The sequence below is a fragment of the Lemur catta genome, chromosome 17, assembly GCF_020740605.2.
Source record: "Lemur catta isolate mLemCat1 chromosome 17, mLemCat1.pri, whole genome shotgun sequence".
In the NCBI taxonomy this organism is placed as follows: domain Eukaryota; kingdom Metazoa; phylum Chordata; class Mammalia; order Primates; family Lemuridae; genus Lemur; species Lemur catta.
The window spans coordinates 32,166,305-32,186,907 of record NC_059144.1 but is presented as its reverse complement, the minus strand read 5'-3'; the positions used below and the strand labels follow the sequence as shown (position 1 = coordinate 32,186,907).

The following is a 20,603-nucleotide window of genomic DNA, read 5'->3' as shown; positions in this document are numbered from 1 at the left end:
CTATTGCAGTCAGAGGAGGGTGAGGGTAAGGAACAGATTCCTTCCTGCTCTGGAGCTAATATTCTGATAAGGGGATATTCTAGAGGCAGATGATTGAAAAACAAACAAAACTCCTCAAGACAAAAAACAAACAAAAAGTAGGTCATAGCTTTGCAGGAAGAAAGGATCTGAGGAGCTAAAATAGGTCTTAGAATAATCTAATCCAGCATCTGTCTTCACTTATAGATGAGGAAATAGATACAGAGATATGATTCGACTTGTCTTGAGGTCACAGAACAAGATTTGGACGGACACTCCCCCACTAAATTTCCATTTCACGTAGGTCCAGTGCAACCTGCCCAGCCAGATGTAAACCACTGGAAGGTAATGGGGCATGTCCCATACAAGTAGTATAGACTTAATTAATAATTACTTTAAAAGAGGTGTACGAATACGTTATCGTCTCCTGAGTGTGCATGTGTGCACAGACACGCCATCTACAGCCACATGCAACTTTGGTGTTTCCCACTACTTGTCCCATAGTCCTGGGAGCCACAAGTCCTTCTGAATCTAAATCCAGCCTAAAGACTGGGCACATGCTTTGACTGAGAACCGTTCCTATTTTCTACAGCCTCCAGGCAGACCTGCCCTCTTGAACTATGCTTGGTTTCCTCCCACCTGCTGCGCTGACGTATTTAAATTAGAGATTGTAGTCACACCTGTATAGTCAGATCCTACTGTGACACCAAGGTAATTACAGCCAACTGGTTGACTAGAACTGAAGCTAAGTATTACTGAGGAAACCTAAGAATCCTATACATAGTATAACAGTAGCTTCTGTGCCCTTAAAGAGAAATTCAGGTGTATAATTCCATCCTCAGCTACTTTCCTACTTATATACTATCTCATGTGGTTATTTTTGCTAAAATTTAATCAAAATCTCAAGTATATTTTGAAATAATATGGGAGTCACTGGAAGCAAATATTTTTTTTCTGCCTGGAGGAGTAATTAACATATGTGGGTAGAAGGTGGTAAAATACCCTTAAGAATGATCTGTGAAGTACTAACCATCATTTTAGATTACCGTGTGTGTTCAGGAAATACTGCATCTTTGACTTTCATCAGTTATATTCTTCCTCCCTTTTTTTAAAAAAATATTTTAACACCCATTTTGCGTATTTGTGTTTTCATTATATTCCTATATATTGGATGAGCAGTATTGTAAAGTATAAAAGGTCTTGACCCTGGAGTCAGGCAATTCTGGGATTTAATCTTTGTGCCATTGCTTGCCAGCTGTGAGATCATGTGCAAAACAGATAAGCTTCACTTTCCTTATCTGAAAAACGGGAGTAATAATACCCCTTTCATTGGGCTGCATGGAGATTAGATAAGGCAGTGGTGTAAGCTTCCTGGTCCACAGTTGGTACAACAATGGTAGTAGTTATTATTATTGTTACTTTTTTCTTATTAATCTATTCCATTATGTCTGCAGTTTGCTTTACTGGATTATAGTATCAGTAATACCTTACATAGTTTTAACTATCATCTATGAAACTAAACTAAAGAAACCGATTTTACTTAACATTCATCTTTTTGCATCTTAGGACTACTTTTTTTTATCTTTTAAAATATATTTATTTCAATACTTTATTCTTAAATCACCTTTACATTTATCACTTGCAAATATGTGAAATAATATAATAGGCATTGGAGCCAACTGTATTTCCTATGCGCTTTTCTATTAATACAATGTGGCCTTGTCATTCACCCACGCCCTTGAACTTGGGTGGGCCCTGAGACTGCTTTGATGAATAAAACATACAGGAAGTGACTATGCCAATTCCAGGTATAGCTCTTAAATAATTTACCAGCTTCTTCCTTCCTCTTGAGACACTGGCTCCTAGATGCTCCATGCTGTGAGAAGCTCAGGGCACAGAGAGAGGCCATAGGGAGTGCTCCCGTCAGCAGGCCCAGCTGAACTCCCGGCACTCAGCCAGCATCAACTGCCAGCCATGCAAGTGAGCCACGTTGGATAAGCTGCCCAACTAAACCTTCAGATGACCCCAGCCCCAGATGTCCTCTGCTGGCAACTTTATGAGAAACCCCAGGGAGAAGCACCAACCTGAGCCCAGGTGATCCACAGAACTATGAGAGATAATAATAAAGTGCTGTTATAAGCCTCTACGTTTTGGGATGGTTTACTACACAGCAATAGAGAACCACAATAGGCATTGATTGAATATTGTCAGATATCTTTAGCCTCCCAGACCTTCCCTGCCGCATAAATCACATGAAAGTAAGTCATTATGACTTTTCTCTGGGTATAGGGCCAAACCAAATGGTTTAGACATACAACTGAGTCATTTATGAAGTCTGTTCCACAGTCAGGAGTCTATATTAAGAAGTCACAACAAGATTAGTCAATTCTCGCAGCTTTCAGGTTTTTAGCTATATATCTAACTTTCCCAAATAGAGCAAGTCCTCTGATGGATCTGGGCAAAGCCAACTGAAAACCTTCTGGAAAGGATTCACCATTCTAGACGCCATTAAGAACACTGGTGATTCATGCGAGGAGGTCAAAATAACAACAGGAACAGCATCACATGCTACAGAGAAAACTTTTGTGAAAGGAAGAGTCAATCGATGCAGCAAACTTTATTGTTGTTTTTTAAAAGAAATTGTCACAGCCACCCCAAACTTTAGCAGCCACCACCCTGATCTAAAAGGAAAACAGAAAATACTGGCAAATATTTAAATATTTTAAGCAAGGCTGCCTTTGCCCAAATTATCTACCTATACAGATAATTCTGGTGAGCTTGTTATTTGAAGGAATTTGAACTTGAAATTTTAATACTGGCTTTGAGTTTCTAGTTCACACTGTGTAGACAACGCCACCCCCCTCCAACCCCAATTCATTTACCTGAGGTTCTCTCTTACCCTTATGTTCCTTGCCTTAGTACTACCATCATGAACAAGACCGAAGTTCATGTTTATAGGAATGGATTGCAAAATGTTCTTTTTATTCCAGCCCCTGCCTATTACAGCAATTGCTTCAAGGATTCTCTGGCTTTGAATTTCGGCTGAACAGCTGAATGCACAACAGGAAGGGAGCTGACTAAGCCACTAAAATCTAGTGCCCAAATAAATTGGACATAATAATATTGGGAGGAATACCAAAAATATCAAAGGATTAAGGTTGATCCAAAATCTACACTTGACTCTTAAGAAATAAAACATCATCATTATATAAAAGGGTCCTCTGAGAGAAATTCCTGTTTTTCTTATTTCAAAAAAGTATTTTTATAACATGTAACTTAAAAAAAAAAAACTCACCACATTCTATCTCCTCTTCATTATCATCCTCTAAAATGTTAGCAGGGGCAGCGGATTCTCCAGCTTCCATCATGCTTCTCAAAGCTTCAAGCTGTTCTGTGAGCAAACACACAAGAAGGAGATGGTGATGGATGCTAGATCACTTACAAAACCTGGGCTTTGAGACAATACCAAGAAGAAGGAAAAGAAATATTAAATATATATTGTTTAGGAACCTACTGGCCACATTCCTAAGGTTCAACAGTGGTCACTGCCTCACCCATTCCCGGTGTTCTTGGCTTTGTAGGTTACATGCAACAACTATATTATATACAGATGATTAAGAACTGTTGGAACATTGGTGAACTGCCAAAAATTTGGGTAACTAGGTTTCAGAGTGGAGCCAAGTCCCTGTGAAGAAGGATTTAAGGCTAGATAACCTAATACCATAATATCGAGAAACTGCAAACACCAAAGTTTATGGACAACTATGGTGAAGACAGAAAAGAGACAGGCATGTTCGAGATCAATAAAACTTCAGGAAAAAAATATTTGGAATTGATATAACCAGGCTTATTACCATAATATATAAATAAAGCTCTTCTAAGTCATTAAGATAAAGACAAATGCCATAATAAAAATGGGAAAACATGTAGGGACAAATCATAAAAACAAACTAGTTATCAAAAATATGCAAATAAAAAACTTAAAATAATTGTTTTCCTTTTATGAGCTGGGCACACATATAAAAGATGGCCAATAGCCAGTGTTAAGAATATCGCTGGGAAACAAGCACTCTCGTATTTCATTGGTGAGAGTGTAAATTGGTACAACTTTTCTGAAAGAAAGCACAAGATATATCACAATATAAAATATGTATCTGTTTTGGCCTAATTAATTGTACCAATTCCAACGTTGTACAAATATACAAAATGAACATTCAAGTATGTTTACCATTGTTGTTTTTATATTAGTAAAAATTCATCAATTTGGGACTGGTTAAACTGTACTATAATAAATACATATAATTCTGTGTGATACATGATAAATTCTCTATAGTGTTTCATATATTAGAATCAAAGTCGTTAGTATGTAGATTTATATGCTACTAGATGTAAGTATCCTTAATTGGATGGATTTAAAAAATTAAAAATCAGTTAAGTAAAAAATTACAAATTTAATTTTTTTAATTTAAAATTAAAAATCAGTTAATTAAAAATTACAAATTTAATTTTTTAATTTAAAATTAAAAATCAATTAAAAACATGATCTGTTTTGCTAAAAATGTATGTATATGTCTAAACATGTACATGTGCATACTTTTATCTATAGTACATAAATACACATATATGATTTAGTGCTATTTTATTATTTTCTTATATTTTTCCTTGTTTTAATGTTTCTATGGCATTATTGCTTTAGAAATAAAAATAAACTGCCATTAGCATAATTTTAAAGTCTTCCTTTAGAATACCTGGGGAAAAATACAGTGCAATCTTACCAATATTTGATACTATTAATTCAAATACTCTGAAAGAAAATATTTCCAAAGAAAACATCCTGGGAAAATAAAGGGAAAAATGTCTATATAAAATCATTTGTCTCTCAATCTCTGTATCACACATACACACATTCACATTTACCTACTGTCTCTAGGATATGTATGAATCACACAGGCAAATTGCAAAGGGAAACTTTTAAAGAAGATTTTTAGAGTATATACAATTATAAAATGCAAGTTCCTTATATTTTGATAAATTCTAAAATGCTTTTTCTACTTTCTTCCCATCTTCCCTGGGGACCTCTCCAAATTCTGGCATATGAATATATGAATATGCTTTTCCCATTGATGTAGAAACTAAACTTAAACGGAAATGTGGCAGCATTGTTCTGAAAAGTACATGTCACATCACCACTACATCCCTTCCTCCCCAAAAAATCAGCTGTGTTAAAATAAATTTCATTCTAGAATAGCTGAATTGTCCCAACACATTATGTATATTTCTGTTATATAGATATATGTGTATTTGACTTACTTTTTTCAACTTCAGGTTTCAGCCGTTTATTTTTGATGAGTATTTTTCTTTTGAGGTCATTGGGGGATGGCAAAGACCTGCCTGGTTCGAGCTAGAGATAAACAGAAAGAACTGAATTCACGAAGGATTGTGCTTTTGCTATTCCCATTCCCGGCCCAGATCCAGCATGGGAGGCCCGGTAGTTATACCACCTAACAACCACCAGATGGCACTCAGCACATTTCTACGTTTTCATTCTCCAGCACACAGGAGCCCACCCAGCCAACTTTGCCTTAAGACTAATGCAGCAAAATCTTGAAATCCGCAGGGTCTCCAGAAGTGTGCAGAGCTGCTCCAGCTGCCCCAGTGGAGCTGGGGGCTGGCCTGGGGTGGTGTCCGGGGAGGGGTCCTGTTCCACTGCAGGCCTTGTACCTTTTAAGTATCTGGTAAAGTACAAGGGATCATTGTGACAGCTGGGGTTTAAATGAGCTTTCCCAAGAGAAGGGCTCCCCAGTGCCCCCCAAGTGCTGGGTAGGACAGTAAGCCTTTCTCTCAGTAGGCTGATCCAACCTCAATGCTTGGGATTGTGGTTTTGTGGGTTCAGTAGGGGAATCAAGAAGGGAATGGTCCTAATTACTGGAATCTGTGCTGGATTATGGCTTCATTTGGTTGGATTTATATCTGCAAAGGAGGTGTCTCTGCATGGTACTACCCCTGTTCCACAGAACTGTCTTATATCTAGTCATCCAGTCCCATTCCCCCACCCATCCGTCTACACACCCACCCATATACCCTACCATGCATCCATTTAGTTTCAAAAATCATTTTTTATACTACTTGTTACATGCAAGGTGCTGTGCATTCCTGTGTCTGCCCTGCCTCAAATGAAACCCTTTCCTGAAACGCTGCTTCCTTCAGGGAAGCAGCTGGTGTAATGGGCCCATTCCCCAGTGATCTCTCTTGCACCAGGACACCTCCAACAAATATTCAACACTTCATAGGCCATCTTCTTTTTTAGTTACATGTTTACATTTGTGTCCTGGTCCTAGTCCCAAAGATTGAAAGCTCTTTAGCTGAAAGAGCAGATTTGATTCCCATTTATATTACCTATGCTTCCCATAAACCCTTTCCTGGATGCACACATCACTTCACTAAGAATATAGTGGTTTTTCCACACAAGCAAGCATCTTAACAAAACCAGGAAGATAAACAGAGGCCTAGATAAAAATAAATAAATAAATAAAATAAACCAAGGACGTTTCTTAGTTTGGTCTCCCTTAGAATCAGCCTCAGAGACATGGGGATTCATGCACCAGTAATTTATTTGGAAGGAAACTCCAACAGAGGAGTGAGACAGTGAGAAAAAGAAGACAGGCAGCCCATCAAGGGTGTGTTATCAAGCAAGTTATCACTGTGGGCAACTGGAGCTTGATCCTGCTGGAGCGCCCTGGGAGGCAGAGAACAGGTGCTCAAAGTTATCCTACGTGAAGAGGGACGAAGCATGGGGTGGGGGCGATAATTCTCTGACACTTCTGGCCTGTCTTTCACGGGTGGGCAGCGCAGGCTCCAGTCACCAGCGCTCACTCTCAGGCAAAGAGCTTGCGGGTGCCGGCAGTCAAAAGTCAGGCCAGTGTGCAGGGAAAAAGGCAGCACGGCAGGGATATGGGCAGAGCACCTGCAGCAACGGCTTCATCAGGCCAAAGAGAACCTCAGGTGCCAGGAGCAGAGGATGCAAATAAATATCCTTGTCTCCCATATTGTTTTTTCCTGTCCCCACAGACACTCCTGAAGAAGTCTCTCCATGTAGCACAAGGCACCTTCCTCATGTCTGGTCATTGTGATGTTCTACTACCCCATGCTGCCGTGTTTGGTTGGGCCCACCAGGAGCTGCTTGTCAATAGTGGGGTAAAATATTTAACTACCGTAGAGTGTTTTCTACTTTGATTTCATTAGCTGTCTTGCTACTCATAACATCTTGTGACAGTGGATCTTATCCTCTTGGAGGTCATAGACCCTTATAAAAAAGTGATAAACTCTCTGGAATGATTATATACTAATATATACTATATATATGCAATTAGAATGAATTCATAGATTCCATAAAGCCTATCTAGGGACCACAGGTTCATTTCTTTGCTTTATGGAGAAATTAGCACATGTAAAATGAGTTCAAAAATGTATATATCACATTGCCCAAGTATTTATTTTGGAGTCGGGAACTTGAACTTCAGGATCCTGTGACTTCAATCTAGGGTACTTTCCATAGCAACAGCCTCCCGTGGGTTCTGTACCCTGGATACACGATCATTTACCTCGAGGGCTTTTAAAAACACCATGCTCAGGCCTGACCCTGGATCAATTAAATCAATCTCTGAGTAGGGACCTGGTATAGGTGTTTTCAAACATTCCCAGATAATTCTAACATGTAACTAACGTTGAGAACGACTGCTGAATCTATCTTGGCTTGAGTGCTTTATAAAATTCTAGGACTAATAACTGAAAAACTCTAAGACCCTACGATCTTCCAAATCAAACTGAACCCGATGTTTATTCCAGATTTTACAGAGGTTTATTTTTATGCGTCTTTCTCCACATCCCTCTGAAGTATGATGAAAGCTTTCTGTACTAAATAATTTAAATAAATACGAAGATCTTTAGCATTCATCCTCCAGTGCTACTTGACCCTTCAGAAATGAATTTCAAAACAAATCCATTCATGCTAGAAATATGGTTTGCTAAAAATACGTACTGGATGTGATTCAAGTGCTTGTTTCAACAGGAGATCCCCAAATAGATCTTCGCAATATTTGGACATCTTGTACTGTTGATATTTGCTGGAGAGAAAGAAGTGGCATTTGTAAATTCAAACATCCATTAACCATCCAAGAATAAGAAACACCTAACTCCTAAGCAATTAAAGACTCCCACTCTGCAAAACGCATGACTGTTCTCTTAAAGATAATGTGAGATGTACTTTTAAATATCACCATTTTAATTGGTATAATTTAAAAAGAAGTGGATTCTGCCCCAAAACTAATTGCTCCTAAGAAGAGTAAAAAATGTCTTTCAAGTTACTAAAGTCTGATTTCAAATAAATTGCCAAATCTTTCATGGAAATTTCAGCAAGGTATCCCAATCTGTGATCTTTTGTTTTGAATGAACATTTCTGAAACACATTAAAATGGCTTGTTTTTCTTTGGTGGGGGGGGCTTTAGGACTATGTGTCCTTACTGGAGGACTACATTTGGAACTTAGCACTTCACAACACAAACTGTTCAGCTATTAGAAAAGATATAGAGCAAGAGCGGGGAGTGAAGGTTAGGAAACAACTCCACTTAAAGACTTGGAGCAGAATGAATCCTTATACCTGCAGTGATTTTCAAAGGAGAGAATTACAGGGTATTCTGACGTGACAAATGCAGTTTCCTTGATGGCTTGAATTACATCCTTTAAAAAGAAAGAGTGTTAATGAGAGAAAAGAGCACAAACTTTAAGGCACCTGAAACTATTCAGCGACTATTAATTAAGCCTTTCAGAAAGTCAATTCTGGCAATTCAGACCCTGGAGAACCCATTCACCTTGATGCCTCTACAGATTGAGTCCCCTGTGGTTAGAGCCAGGGTGCAGTTAATGCTTAATGACTATTTTTTTTTCAATGCTATCTTTTAGTTCTCCAGAATTACAGTGCTATTAACTTACAAGAGATTTCATATACATGGCATGCCAGTTCCTTGGTTGATAATCTGCCATGCCAGGGGTGCAGAGGTCACGTTTCTTCTGTAGGAGCAGATACATTTTTGGCACAGGGATTTTCACTATGGGCCACTCTCCGCCTCCTCCCACCTCATGGAGCAATGTGTTGATAGCGACCTAAGGACGGCTGGAAGCTTTTGTTGTCTTTCCTGTGTTTGGGGATCAGCTTTGGGTTACTGGTGTGACATTTGCAGTAACCCTTGTTTCATATCAGCCTGGTGAGAAGGGCGTCACCAGGGAGGGGGTCCCCTTGGTTGGGCAACATGTGAAGTCAAACAGGAAAGTGTCCTGGATCCCTCTCATTGTCATGTGGAGCTCAACTACTTGAAACAACTTTTGAATGAGCTGCACCTGTTCGCCCTTCTCCACTATCTCCGTGGACTGGGCGAGGCCTTAACAGATGGTTGGCCCTACCTAGTCTCTGTCTTTAGAAACAAACACTTCCAACCAATGCTCCTACAACCAGAGCCACCATAGTTGGTAAAAGTCCCCAAATTCCTACTGGTTTGTAAGCTAATCACATGGTAAATCCCATCATCCGGTTCATCAGGAAAATATTTTATAATTGTTCTGCAGGGAAATCTATTTGAAATGATAACACCCAACGTTAGATAATCTTGAAATATTTTCCTAACACATATTTATGGCTGAGGTGATCATTTAGTAATGCTTGCTTAAAGTTTCTTCCCAGGTTAAAATGATTGTGATCTTGATTGTCCACTTGAGTTGACCAAAAATTATTCCTTGAGGGAAAATGTGGCTCTGTCCTCCCGCTTCTCTGCTCAGCCCTGGCTGAGAGGGCGTGGCCTTCTTTTCAGCTATGTTCCCTTATTAGGCTCCTGACTTCTCTAAAGAGGACGGACCCTTCCTGTCAGGTGGGCTGGCTCTGCAAACCCATGGCTTTCCACCTGAATATACTCTTGGCACTCCTCGGGAAGTATAACTTTGAATTCACTGCTGGCCAAAACTCACCAACATCTTGGCTAAGGGAAATTATATGTATAGGACCTAGGCACCTGTGCTTTTGAAAACACCGCTGGTGACTTTTCACATGCAGGTAGAGAACCATTGCTCCAGGTGTTGTGATATTTATCCTGAGATATATCAAACCGATAGGCTTTGGTACCTGACGTTAGCTGACCACAGAATTACACATTTATGACTTATCTTTTGGCAGGATATCATTCGTGGGCACATTGAGGAATACTCTAAGAAACCAGCCTTCAGATTATACACTGAGATCACCAACAGCCCATTAGTGACATGTCTATTTGTAAACTACTGATTCCTCTGTATGAGGAGCCTCAAGAGAAAATTTCTCACTGGGAATAACTTTGCTTCCTGGATCAACTATGTATTTTATGGATCCTGCAAATCATGTTTCCCTCCTTGCACTGAATTCTAGAAAGTCTGGAGCCCAATTTATGATATGGATTGCAAGATTCTAGGATTTCTTGACAAGCATTCATAAAATCTAACTTCCTCATCTTATTCCCATATTCTTATAGGCTCTATTTATGATTTTGTTTTCTGTAGTCTATCTTTTCATGCCACCTTGAAGTCTTTCAGGAAAATGCAAAGTAAGCAAGCAAATAGGTAGATAAGAAAGACTGTTTTTAAGGTAAGTAGAACTAGGTAAACTCTGCCAGAGAAGCCCTTTGAATGCAGAAAAAGTATCATGAAGGGGACTTGAAATGGAGAAGACATTTGTCTTGACTTTCTCCTCAAAACTACAGAAAAGGTAATATGAAGGAACAGTGCTTGAGAAAATGAATAATTTGTTTTCTTTTCTCCATTCTCTTATCTCTTGAATTTTCGCTTAGTTTGGAAAAGGCTGTGGCTAAGTAATTTTCAAAGTTACCTTAAAAAGGATATCTGTACACATTGCTTTTCCGTGAGTTATTATTGGTTCTTGGTCTTCACCTTTTCCATCCCAACAGTCAAGTTCAATGCATCTAGGGACACAGTGAAATTACAGTATTGAACCTTTACTATATAATAGTGTGTGTGCAAATTAAAAGACATCAACATAAACTGTTTTCTTACAGAACAGAAAATTGAATGAGTTAGGTAATGTGATTATTTCATGGCATATACAGGTTAAAAACACATTATATTCCTCATCAGGTTGGTATCATCAAAAACGGATTGTCTGAATGAGATTAAAAGAGACTTAAGAGAGATAACAAGAAGCATGGTCTGGGTGGTGAAATACTACTTGTGACAAAGCTTCAACAAAGGATAATTTGTGTATAACTGGGGAAATCTGAATATAGGCTGGGTTTTAGATGACATTAAAAATTAATTTTTAGATTTGATAGGTGGGGTAATGTTACTTTGGCCATATTAAAAATGTGCTTAGTATTTAAGTGATTCATACTCAAGTATTCAGAGGAAATATGTGAATGGAAACAAGGAGGTAGTTAATTTCTTTTAAAGTATTTCCACACACAAAAAAGTGAGTTAAAAAAATAAAGTACTGCTTAATTGATAACCAAGAAAAAAATTATAATGTAACTGCATTTCTAATTTTTCATTTTTATCACTTTTGCCATATTTTAAACCTCAAATATCTGCCAGTTTCTATAAAAAGAAAATCATTTTCAATAATCTCTATTTTTTAGAGAACTACATTTTTGCACTTTTACATTAAATAAGGCTAAATTTACAGGTGTCTATAATCAATAAAAACCTTAACAGGCCTTCTTAAAATATGCATGTTTTCTGTTTTGCAATTTTGGGGGCATATTTTAAGTTTACAGTAAAAAAGTCTTTTGATCCACAGGACGACTCTAGACCTTTCTGGGAGAGATACTGTCCTTCCTTTCTCAAGGTTAAATGACCATTATAATACATTAAAGAAAAGAACAAATGTCCTTTTCATTCTGATTACTATTTCCTATTTTTCAGAGAGACGTAAAAGGGCATCACAGACAAATAACAAATTGCCATTTTGAGTTTCTGACCTGCAACCAGCCAGAAGAATCTGTCTGTACATTTCTACTGACGACTTCCCGCCAAACTGCCGGCCAGTGAGATAGGTGTTATGGGAAGAACTGATGAAGTAGTGAGCCAGAGGGTGGTCCATTTCTTGGTAAAGTTCTAAGCGATCTAGGAAGACTGGGGCATTTTCGTCTGACATCAGATATCTGCAAAACCCATCACTTGACATGAGGCCTAGGGGAAAAAGAAGATCTTAGTAGCACTTGTAACTCTGAAGATGCACATCTCATGTTTTATTCGTGGAAGCTGGGGCAGCTTAAACGGTAGGAGTAAAAACAACTTCACGGTCTCTTTCCCAAGAACCTTTGTCTTTCAGAACTTGAATAAAATAAGAGTTGTGCATTATAAGTAACACAATGCATTCCACAAACAGGTGGCATTCTGCTTTCATATCTGTGATGGCAGAAGTACTGATACATAGTACCGCAAGTTCAGATACGCAGCACCAGGAGCTATGGTAACTAGGGGCCACACAGGTCCTGTATCTAATTCTGCTTCTGCCACTCACTCCTTTTGCCCCTGGGTCTCAGCTTCCTCTTCTGTCAAGTGGGGAAAAACACTGGCCCTACCTGCTTTCTGGGATCATCATGAATGGCAAAATGAGAATATATATGAGAGGTGCCCTTTGAAAAATCGAAAACGTAGTAATTGTAAGGCATGGTTCTCACTGGATTGGAGGAGAGATTTTTCTTGGCGATGATAGCCCCTCTGAATGTAAATAATTCAATTTTCAATTGTATCAATAAGTCAGGGTATGGGACTGTTGAGAAGAGTGTATACTGGTCACTGAAGAGCGGCCCCAAAAGCTGCTGTTCATTTCAATCACACCTCCCTGACACGGGGCAAGGCCCACACGGTAACTGCAGGAGAGGCAGTCAATAAGTATGCATCTTCTACCACCCTACTGGCCATCGACAGCCCGAGCTTTTTGCTTTTTTATTTAAGCATCTGCATTTCGAACTTACCAAAAAGTACAGATGGTAGTATAATAAATAGCCATGGACCTATACCACAGCTTTGTCAGATCTTAACATTTTGCTTTATTTGTTTTACCTTTTTTAAAGGAGTGCATAATTACCAACACCACGGCAGCACCCTGCATACCCTACCTCAATTCCACTCTGTTCCATCATCTTTCTATTGCCATACAGATAACCGCGACCCTAGTTTTGGTGTTTAACCCCAAAATGGTTTTGCAACTTTACTCCATATGCATTTATCCAAATGATAGGTAGATTGGAATTATTTTTTTGAATTTATATCAAAGCTAGCCCACTGTGTGCATTTGCAATTTGCTATTTTTTACTGTATATTTTCCTGGGACTTATCCAGTTGATATATGTAGCTCTTGTTCATTTGTTTTTCACTGAAGGTATAGAAGTCCATATAGGAATGTACCATAATTTATCATCCATTATTCTATTGATGGATATGTAGGTCATTTCTAATTATAATGAAAAGTACTGAAAGTAGAAATTTGTCTACCTCTCTCTTTGGGCAGAATGATTCATTCTAGGAGCAAGTACTTTCTGAGGCACCAGGATAGATGCAGTGACAGAAGAAACAAGCCTTCCCTTCATGAAAACTCATATACTATAGGTGAGAGAAACAAATAAATATAATATCATGAAAGTGCTTCAAGGACAAAGAAAGCAAGAAGGAAGGTAACAGAGAATGACAGGACACTGTGTTAGGTATATGGACAGTGAAAGCCCTTCTGAGGAGGTCACACACACATATGAGGAGGAAATCACACACAAGCCACGCACACACTTGGGAAACCCCACTCTAGGTGGAGGGATTAGCAGGTGCAAAGACCTTGATGAGAAAGTGTGTGTGCCAAGTTCATCCAATGACAGCAAGATGGAGCAAGTGACCAAGGAAACAACTAGCTGGAAAAGAGTTTGGAGATGGAGCCAAAGGCTACATCAGTTGGGCTTTAGTCCTCACTCAGTACTTGGGATTTTATTCTAAGTGTGTTGGGAAGCCTTCAGAGGGTTTTGAAAAGAGGAATCCCATGATTAGATTTGTTTTTAAAAAGGTTTACTCTGGCTGCTGTGTAGAGCATAAACTGCAGGGCATTGAGTAAAGAGGATAAGACTAGTTAGGAGTCAACTGGCATCGCCTGGGGAGGGATGATGTAGGCATGGATAATCTGGTAGGGGTTGAATTGGTGAGAACTGATTTATTCAGGATTTATTTTGAGACTGGATCTTACAGATTCTGCTAGTGAATCAGATGTGATGTGACAGAATGAAACAAGTCCAATATGATTCCAAGGGTTTTGACTTGAAAAGCTGGGGGAATAATGATATCATTTTATAGGATGGGGAAGGAACAGTCTGGGGGTTGGGAGACCCCAAACATGTTATACGTATACATTGGAAATGTCCATCCAACATCCAAATGGAGAGTTCTACTACGGCTCTGTAGTTTAAGTTGGAGGTTCGGACTGGAGAGTTTAACTTAAGCAAACAGAAAGAACGTAAAGCCACTGGCCTGCATGAGCTACCTAATGAGAGAGCACAGATGGGGCAGAGGTCTGAGGACTGAGTTCTGTGCCACTCTGACATTCAGAGTCAGGGAAATGTACGAGGGATTCTCTAGGGCACATACCTAGAAGTGGAAGTGCAGGGCTGTAAGAGAGGCTTATTTTCCACTTTGCGAGCTGTTGCCAAAACATTCACCAAGGTGGTAGGAACAATTTATGGTCCCACCAGAAGTTTTTAGGAATGTCTTTTGCACCGCATTCTCACCTCCACTTGATAATAACAGGCTTTAAAATTTCTGTCATTTGTGAAATGGTAAAGCTATGCCTTTTAGATGTGTCAGTAGTAACTTCATAGACTTTTAAGACTTGGAAGGAATTTAGGAATAACTAAGGACACATCTCTACCAGAACATTTATCACACTGCCAAGGAATAGCTGAGTCACTTGCCTTTCTCCCTGAACAGACCACAACTGCCTTCACGGCAGGGGGCATTGCTGACTCAGTTTTGAATTCCTAGCATCTAGCACAGTGCTTTGCACCTAGTCAGCTTTCTACAAACCCTAAGAAGTAAAGGTAAGAAAGGGAAATATTAGCTGAAGGACTGTATGAGCCTCACCTTCTTACAACAAGCAGGGAAACTGAGGCCCAGGAGGCTAGTTCCTAGCTCAAAGTCACACCGTGACAGGGTAGCAACAAGAATCATATCACCTTCTGCTACTGCAAAGTGCTAACTTTTCTACCAAGATGCTCCTCCCTCTGCTTTAGTCACATGCAATATGGAATAAATTACGATAATGAAGCAGTCTCACTGAAAATAGGTATCTTCAGCCACAGCAGAAAAGTGTAGCTGTATGACTATGACTGAAGGGAAAACTCTGTTGGGCTTGGAAAAATATCAGGGGTGAAGTCAGGGGTATGACAAGCCAGGCACATCTACAATAGGTTCTATGTCAGGTATAAACCCTTTAGCCACATTCACAGGCATTAGATAACAAAGAAAAGAGAATCTATTCTAAAAAGGAGGAAACTGAGGCCATGAGATTCATTGACACACGGGACCGACAGAACGTGAACTTGGATCTTCTTTCCTTCTCCACTGAGACATAAGGCCAGAGGCTCTAGCTCATGTACCCCCCGCACTCCCCATACAGTCATATTAGCATTGTTCCTCCCATCCTCTGCAGGTGCTTCCCACTGCTATGGAACCGGCCTTAGAATTCCTCCGCCTGCCTTTCCTTTGACAGATATTGGAAGGAATAACATTGTTTCCCAACGTTTCTTTAAAAGGGACAAAGGTCCAGAAACATCAGCAATTTGCTAAAGTGATTCCTGACCATATAATTTCATATCCATTGTATTTATTGTTCATACCACAGGTCAAATGAGGGGTGAGAGGGCACATCAAATGATGCAAGAAATTTATTTGGCTTGGCAAAACAAAAGGGAGAAAAACAAGGTGTAAATTATTTTTATAACAGAAATTCTTTTCAAAGATTGCAAATAGAGACTGTATTTGCCGTTTTTATATTTTATGCAATATGTAATACTAAAATCTAATACATGAAAATACATGGGAAAAATATCACCATAACATGTTTAATAGCACAATAAATTTAATAGTATACTTCAGGCAGCATGGACTAATTTTCATGTGAGATGAAATTTATACTAACTCAAGAATGGGGGAATAAAAATCAGTCAAACATCCTTGGCTCTAGGGAACTCCAAAGCATTCAAAGATACCTTTACCTAAAAATCCAAGGACTTTAAAAGTTGCATATTTTCTCGTTTTAAGGGAAAAAAAATTTGTTTTTCTGTTTTGATTACCTTTTTTCTTCAAATCTTCATCAGGTTCATACATTTCAACGATCTGCATTGACCTTTTAGCATCATAGAATGGGAATAAAATTTCATTCAGTCGAGGATCTCGTTGATGCTATGATAAGAAAATAACTGCATTTAGGTTGACATTTCTTGCCCTTGAGGCATTATATATTACTAATTTTATAATGTTTCCAACAAAATATGTCTAGACTATGTTTATAATTACAAAGATAGAACTTCACTGCCTTTCTGTCTTTCTCCCTAAAATGTGATTCAAAAAGTCCAAATCTGAACATGCTTTGTTGGTTCCTCTCACTGAACTAGAGAGAGAAAATACATTTTCTTTTGCCCTTCAAAAGTTCAAAGACACATAATAGTGTGCATGTCAACTGTGTTGTCTTCTAGTTCCCACACCACAGGTAAGACATTTGGCATAATGTCTATAAAAAGTGAGGTCAAAATATTTTTAAGAAAAACAAAAACCAACCCCCCCAAAATAGTACAAAGAAATAGATAATATACTAGTTTAAGTGCCCCCCAAAACCTCAAAAACAATAACAACAAAAAACCCTAATGTTAGATAGGCAAACATCATTAAATCTTCATTGTATCTTTCTACATCAATAAAAGATTTCTTGGGCACTCAGCAAATTTCATTTTCTTGAGTAAATATTTTCAAAATTAACCAATTTTAATGCTTAAAATTAATCAGCACAAGGATATCTATAAGCTGTAAACAATATAAAATTCTCTGGGCAGAGAGTCTATGAATGATTAAGGTACTTAGGAGGTTGGTGACATCATCCTTTTCAAATTGACACAGAAGGTGCTCCTGGTATGACATGAGGCACCAGGAACAATGCTGTTCCTACAGTGATGTCATCCTGATTTTACAGCAATGATGAAAAGTCCGATTTGCTAACTGACTTAGCTACAATCACCTGTGTGTGTGTGTGTGTGTGTGTGTGTATGTACATGCACGTGTCTCTGTGTATCTGGAGGCAGTGGGTCCATTAAACTTCCCTATTGTTTGCTATGGATTAGAGGACTGCACTGGGTCCCTGATCATCCCTCAAATAAATAAATAAACAAACAAATAAATAAATAAAGCAAACTTCAATGGAATAACGACAGATAAGCAGATGTGAGCAAAATCTGGTCAATAAATTGGACCTCAGCAATAACTCTTTACCCAAATATATGCACAGACTTTGAAAAACATTATTGGAAAGGTATTTAAGAAACAACTGTTAAAAGTTCATATGGATTTTCTTTCCCCATTTGTTTTGGAATGATCGTTTGAAAAGTGAGCTACATCACGAATGAATGCCTTTGGCCAACGGAACACTTGATGTCATTTCCTAAAGCAGAGGTGGCCCAGCCTTTTCTCATTCGCCTTTCTCCCCGCACTGAGTTAAAAGCATTAACTCATAAGGAATCACTATCTTTTTTGCCAATTTATCCCAATGAAGCATGCTTCTGTTGTAATCTAAGAAATTATGGCTCACAACAGCTCACATCCATGCATATGCTAGAACAGAAACTGTTATATTAATAACAGGCCTTGAGACCATCAAGAACAAAAGTTATGGGATATGCAGAGAAAGAGAAACCGTGAGGTGGACCATGGAATGCCAGGCACGTGAAGGCATGCTGCACCTTGTTTAGGGAATCGATGCCATCATGCAACAGAGCCCGCTGCTCAAAGAAATGACGAGCTCCATCCCTCTGGGGAGAATGCATTGTTTTAAAAACAAACAAATTAAAAAAAAATAAAAAACCAAACCCTCTTTCTTGGCACATCCCTTCTCATACCTCCATAAATAATATCATTTGGAAAAATATGAATATGGGATGAAAAAAAAAGGTCCTTTTTAGACCCCAGCAGTGTTAATATTCAAAGTTGGCCACTGTATGTCTCTTCTTTATTAAAATTAAGTCTTGATTTAATGATACGTTCATTGATGAGTATTCTGAACTCAAGGATAATGAGGCAAATCCATATGAATTAAAAAGAGAGAGAAAGAAGGGATTTGGCTACAGGGGGAGAGGAGAGAGAAACTTAGGGAAAGGAGAGGGAATTCAGACATTTTTGTGTGTATCTTTATATACATCTGTGCGTGTGTTCTAACACGGTGCTACTTGCAGTGTGTGGTCTGTGGATGGCAGCACTGGCACCATCAACAGGGAGCTTGTTAGAAATGTAGATTCTCAGGCCCCAGATCTACTGAATCTGATCTCTGGGGTGAAACCCATGAATCTACGTTTTCATAAGCTTTCCAGGTAATTCAACGTGCTCAATTTAAGAAATCACTGCTCTAGTCTGGGCATGGTGGCTCATGCCTATAGTCCTAGCACTTTGGGAGGCCAAGGCAGGAAGATTGCTTGAAGCCAGGAGTTCAAGACCAGCCTGAGCAACATAGCAAGACCCTGTCTCTACAAAAATAAAAATAAAACAATTAGCCAGGTGTGGGAGTGCATGCCTGTAGTCCTAGCTACTCAGGAGGCTGAGGCAGGAGGATCACCATTTGAGCCTAGGAGGTTGAGGTTACAGTGAGATATGATGACACCATCACTGTACTAGCCCAGGCAACAGAGCAAGATGATGCCTTAAAAAAATAAAAAAAAGGAATCACTGCTCTAACATGTAAAGGTATGCATTTTAACATATTTGCATATAGATTTAAAAAAATGTAACTAACTCCTATAAGGATAGAAGAATGCTAAATGTTTAAGATGCTCTCTAATTAGAAGCAATAGCCAGGAAAACTGTGTTCTAAGATGGATATATCATAAACTCCTACTCTGAAAATTACATTTGCAGCAAATAAGCATTAAGCACAATGTGAAACTACATTTGTCTTTGTATCTGCTCTACCAGATAACATAATCTTTTGCTTTCCCTAAAATTCTCATGTTTCAAAAAGGTAGCACAGAACAATTTGGATAATCCAAAGACAAGGGAAAAAACGGTAAGGTTTGCACTAGAGTTACAAAACTATATATGAAAAAACAATGCGGAGAAAGATCATTTCCAGGGAATCTCAGAGTGAGAAGGTTGCAGAGATGTTCCATACAGACACAAGCACAGTGAGGCACAGTCTTCACAGCTCTGAGGAACCATCAGTTTTCAGTCTGGATTTGGGGAAACAATGTACCTAGGATATTCACCCCATAGTATCCAGTGCTTTGTAAAATGAGACTCTAGGTAGCTTCCAAAAATAGCACACAGAACTGTGTCCAAGTAAATAAGGATGTGATGGACAGGACTCCATTATTACACCCTTGTTCATACTGAGAAGAGGCATCAACTGGCTTTAATCCAAGTAGTGGGAGAAATGGGATGTTATTAAAAATAATATAAATAATATTCAAAAAAAGATATAAAAAAGGAGAAAGATATAATTGGCAAGGGTAAGAATACTGATAAGACTGAGTACCTCCTTTTTTCTCTTTGCCTGTGCACTAAAGAATAAAGATCTTAGAAAGAGATCTCCGGCCCCTTTTTATACTCTTTCAACTGCAAAAATAAAAAATAAGAAAGTCAGGCTCAGCCCTAATGTGATCATATGATATGTGTGAGGCAGGGGGAAGATTACCAGCAGCAAGAAAATAAAGCTAATTATTAATTACTGTGGCCACCTAAGATTCTTCTCTCTTCCTTATTTTGCTCTCTCTCCTGCCCTCCATCCATCTCCCGATTCTGCAGGTCCTCAGTTGTTAGCACCTTTGTAGGAAGTCAGAGAAGGAAACAAGGTAAAACTACAATCAACTTAGCTTCTCCTTAGGAATAGGGAAGGGGAAGTGAAATTGACTGAAGCCCAGAGATTTGAATTAGCAACTGAGTTGGAAGTAGTGTCTAACCCTGTGGCGGCTCACTTTGAGCAACTGTGTTATCCCTCCTAGATTCTAGTTTGCAATTTTGATACTATAGGCAAAGAAAGTTTCCCTCAGTCCATTGGATGGGACCAAGAGACGCTATCGTTGTGGCAAAATTTTAGATCTGAGTGGTGGATTTCCATGACTAAATTCTTTATGGAGAATAACAATGCATATGCTGCTCCCATATCCTTCCCACTCACACTACACATTTCAAGGAGGAATCCAGGAATCCTCTAGGACAGGGCTTTGCAAACTTAAGTGCGTACACAATCACCTGGAGATCTTGTGAAATGCAGATTCTGATTCAGCAGACCTGGTGGGATCCAGGATTCTGCATTTCTA

The 20,603-nt window shown here is 38.9% G+C and overlaps 1 protein-coding gene across 2 annotated transcripts in view; it reads right to left on the bottom strand.

Annotated features, from left to right (window-relative positions):
- The window catches only part of PLCB4 (phospholipase C beta 4), a 316,073-nt gene that overhangs the window by 59,120 nt on the left and 236,350 nt on the right, over window positions 1-20,603 (bottom strand). For both annotated transcript variants that reach the window (XM_045528104.1, XM_045528105.1), the window contains exons 12-18: window positions 16,383-16,491; window positions 12,027-12,237; window positions 10,922-11,015; window positions 8,675-8,754; window positions 8,057-8,141; window positions 5,329-5,419; window positions 3,314-3,409 (exon numbers count right to left, since the gene is read on the bottom strand). In XM_045528104.1, coding sequence (XP_045384060.1) covers window positions 3,314-3,409; window positions 5,329-5,419; window positions 8,057-8,141; window positions 8,675-8,754; window positions 10,922-11,015; window positions 12,027-12,237; window positions 16,383-16,491 — 766 coding nt within the window. The remainder of the gene's footprint in view (window positions 1-3,313; window positions 3,410-5,328; window positions 5,420-8,056; window positions 8,142-8,674; window positions 8,755-10,921; window positions 11,016-12,026; window positions 12,238-16,382; window positions 16,492-20,603) is intronic.